At 52.0% G+C, this 1,368-nt stretch overlaps 1 protein-coding gene across 1 annotated transcript in view; it reads right to left on the bottom strand.

Moving 5' to 3' along the window:
• HOXB9 (homeobox B9) overlaps positions 1–1,062 on the bottom strand; it is a 44,821-nt gene extending 43,759 nt beyond the window's left edge. Inside the window, exon 1 of the mRNA XM_015414616.1 lies at positions 456–1,062. Within this exon, the coding sequence (XP_015270102.1) occupies positions 456–1,038 (583 nt within the window). The 5' untranslated portion in view covers positions 1,039–1,062. The remainder of the gene's footprint in view (positions 1–455) is intronic.
• Positions 1,063–1,368: the final 306 nt, after the last annotated feature.

Here is a 1,368-nt window from a genome sequence, read left to right as displayed (position 1 = left end):
CTGCTCGTTTTATTAATCACGTATTAAATTACTGCAACTCGGTTTTTTAAACCCTACTTAGCATCTAGTGTTGATTTTGTTGACCTACTTACGGACTAGTTATTTTAAGCCTCTCTGCAGGGTCAGCCTCGAAGGCCGACATGCACACAACTCGTCTTCTCAGTCCAACCACTTGTTACCCGTGAGCAACCCAACTTTCTCTTCAGCTTTCTAAGGAAAGGAATCCTCTCTTCTCCCACAACCCCGGCTATTTCTCTGTTACCTCTTCACCCTCCCCACACATTTGTTTTTAAAAGACATCTGAACTCAAAAGAATCAGCGGACGTAGACATAAGATGGTTTGTCTTTCCATCTAAAACTAATATTTACCTGTTTAGATCATCACCTTTTCTAACACTCCTCCGGAGGGGTCTTCCTGTTGCAAGAAAGAAAGAATCCCCCCCTCCGTTACCCACCTTGTGAAGTTTGATCGCGTTGAGATAGGTCTAGAGACGGGGCTTTAGGAAAGAAATTTTTCTCTTCCTCTTCTTCTTCTTCCTCCTCCTCTTCCTCCTCCTCGTCTTCTTGTCTTCCTTTGCGCCTCCCTGATCCATAGTTAGGTTTCAGTAGGATGGACATCTCGTAGTTTCTTTTCTCTGCGAAGTCCGAAGGTGAAGGGCTTCCTCCTAGTCGAGTCCCGTTCGGAGCGGCGGAAGTTAATTCTCCGCAAGGTGGCCGCGGCGGAGGAAAGACGATTAACGAAGGCTGTTGAAGGGCGCTGGAGGCGAAGCTGGGCTGCGGAGGTCTACCCTGGCGGGCCGAGAAAGCCGGTTCTTTCCGCTCCAGCCCAGGGAGAGGAGACACCGGGGGCTGGAGGGTCGGAGGGAACTTGCCAGCTTCGAACTCCAAGCAAGACGGCGCCTGTTCTTTGCGCCTCGGCGCGTATAAACAAGAAGAGCTGATCTTGGGAGCAAGGAATTCATGGTGGGGATGACTTCTCCAGCCTGGGTGGTGGAAAGGAGGCGGAAGGAAGCGCAGCCCGGATTGGTGGCTATCCATGCCTCTGCCCCATAGAAGCACCACCACCACCCCGCCTCAAGTTGAAAGGAAAACGGGAGGGGGGGGGAGAGACTAAGAAAAGCCAGTTCTTGAAATGGGGAGGGGGAGGGGAGTAGCAGAAATGTTGCGAAAATCCACCCTCCAGGCAAGAGCTTGGGGGGGTGGGGAAGGAAATATACCGAGCGATTCTCTGTTGCGTTGGGTGTGGGCGAGACAGAGGAAATGTTGAAGGGAGACGGGCTCTCGCAATGGACTTATCTGTTGGAAAATGCGTCGGCCGAGCCACTTCCGGCGGGCTAGCCAATCCCAGATGGACATGGCTTCGACGGA

The sequence above is a fragment of the Gekko japonicus genome, unplaced genomic scaffold (assembly GCF_001447785.1).
Source record: "Gekko japonicus isolate JY-2015 unplaced genomic scaffold, Gekko_japonicus_V1.1 scaffold798, whole genome shotgun sequence".
Taxonomy (NCBI): domain Eukaryota; kingdom Metazoa; phylum Chordata; class Lepidosauria; order Squamata; family Gekkonidae; genus Gekko; species Gekko japonicus.
Note: the sequence above shows the minus strand (reverse complement) of the source record. Positions and strands in the feature narration are given on the sequence as shown.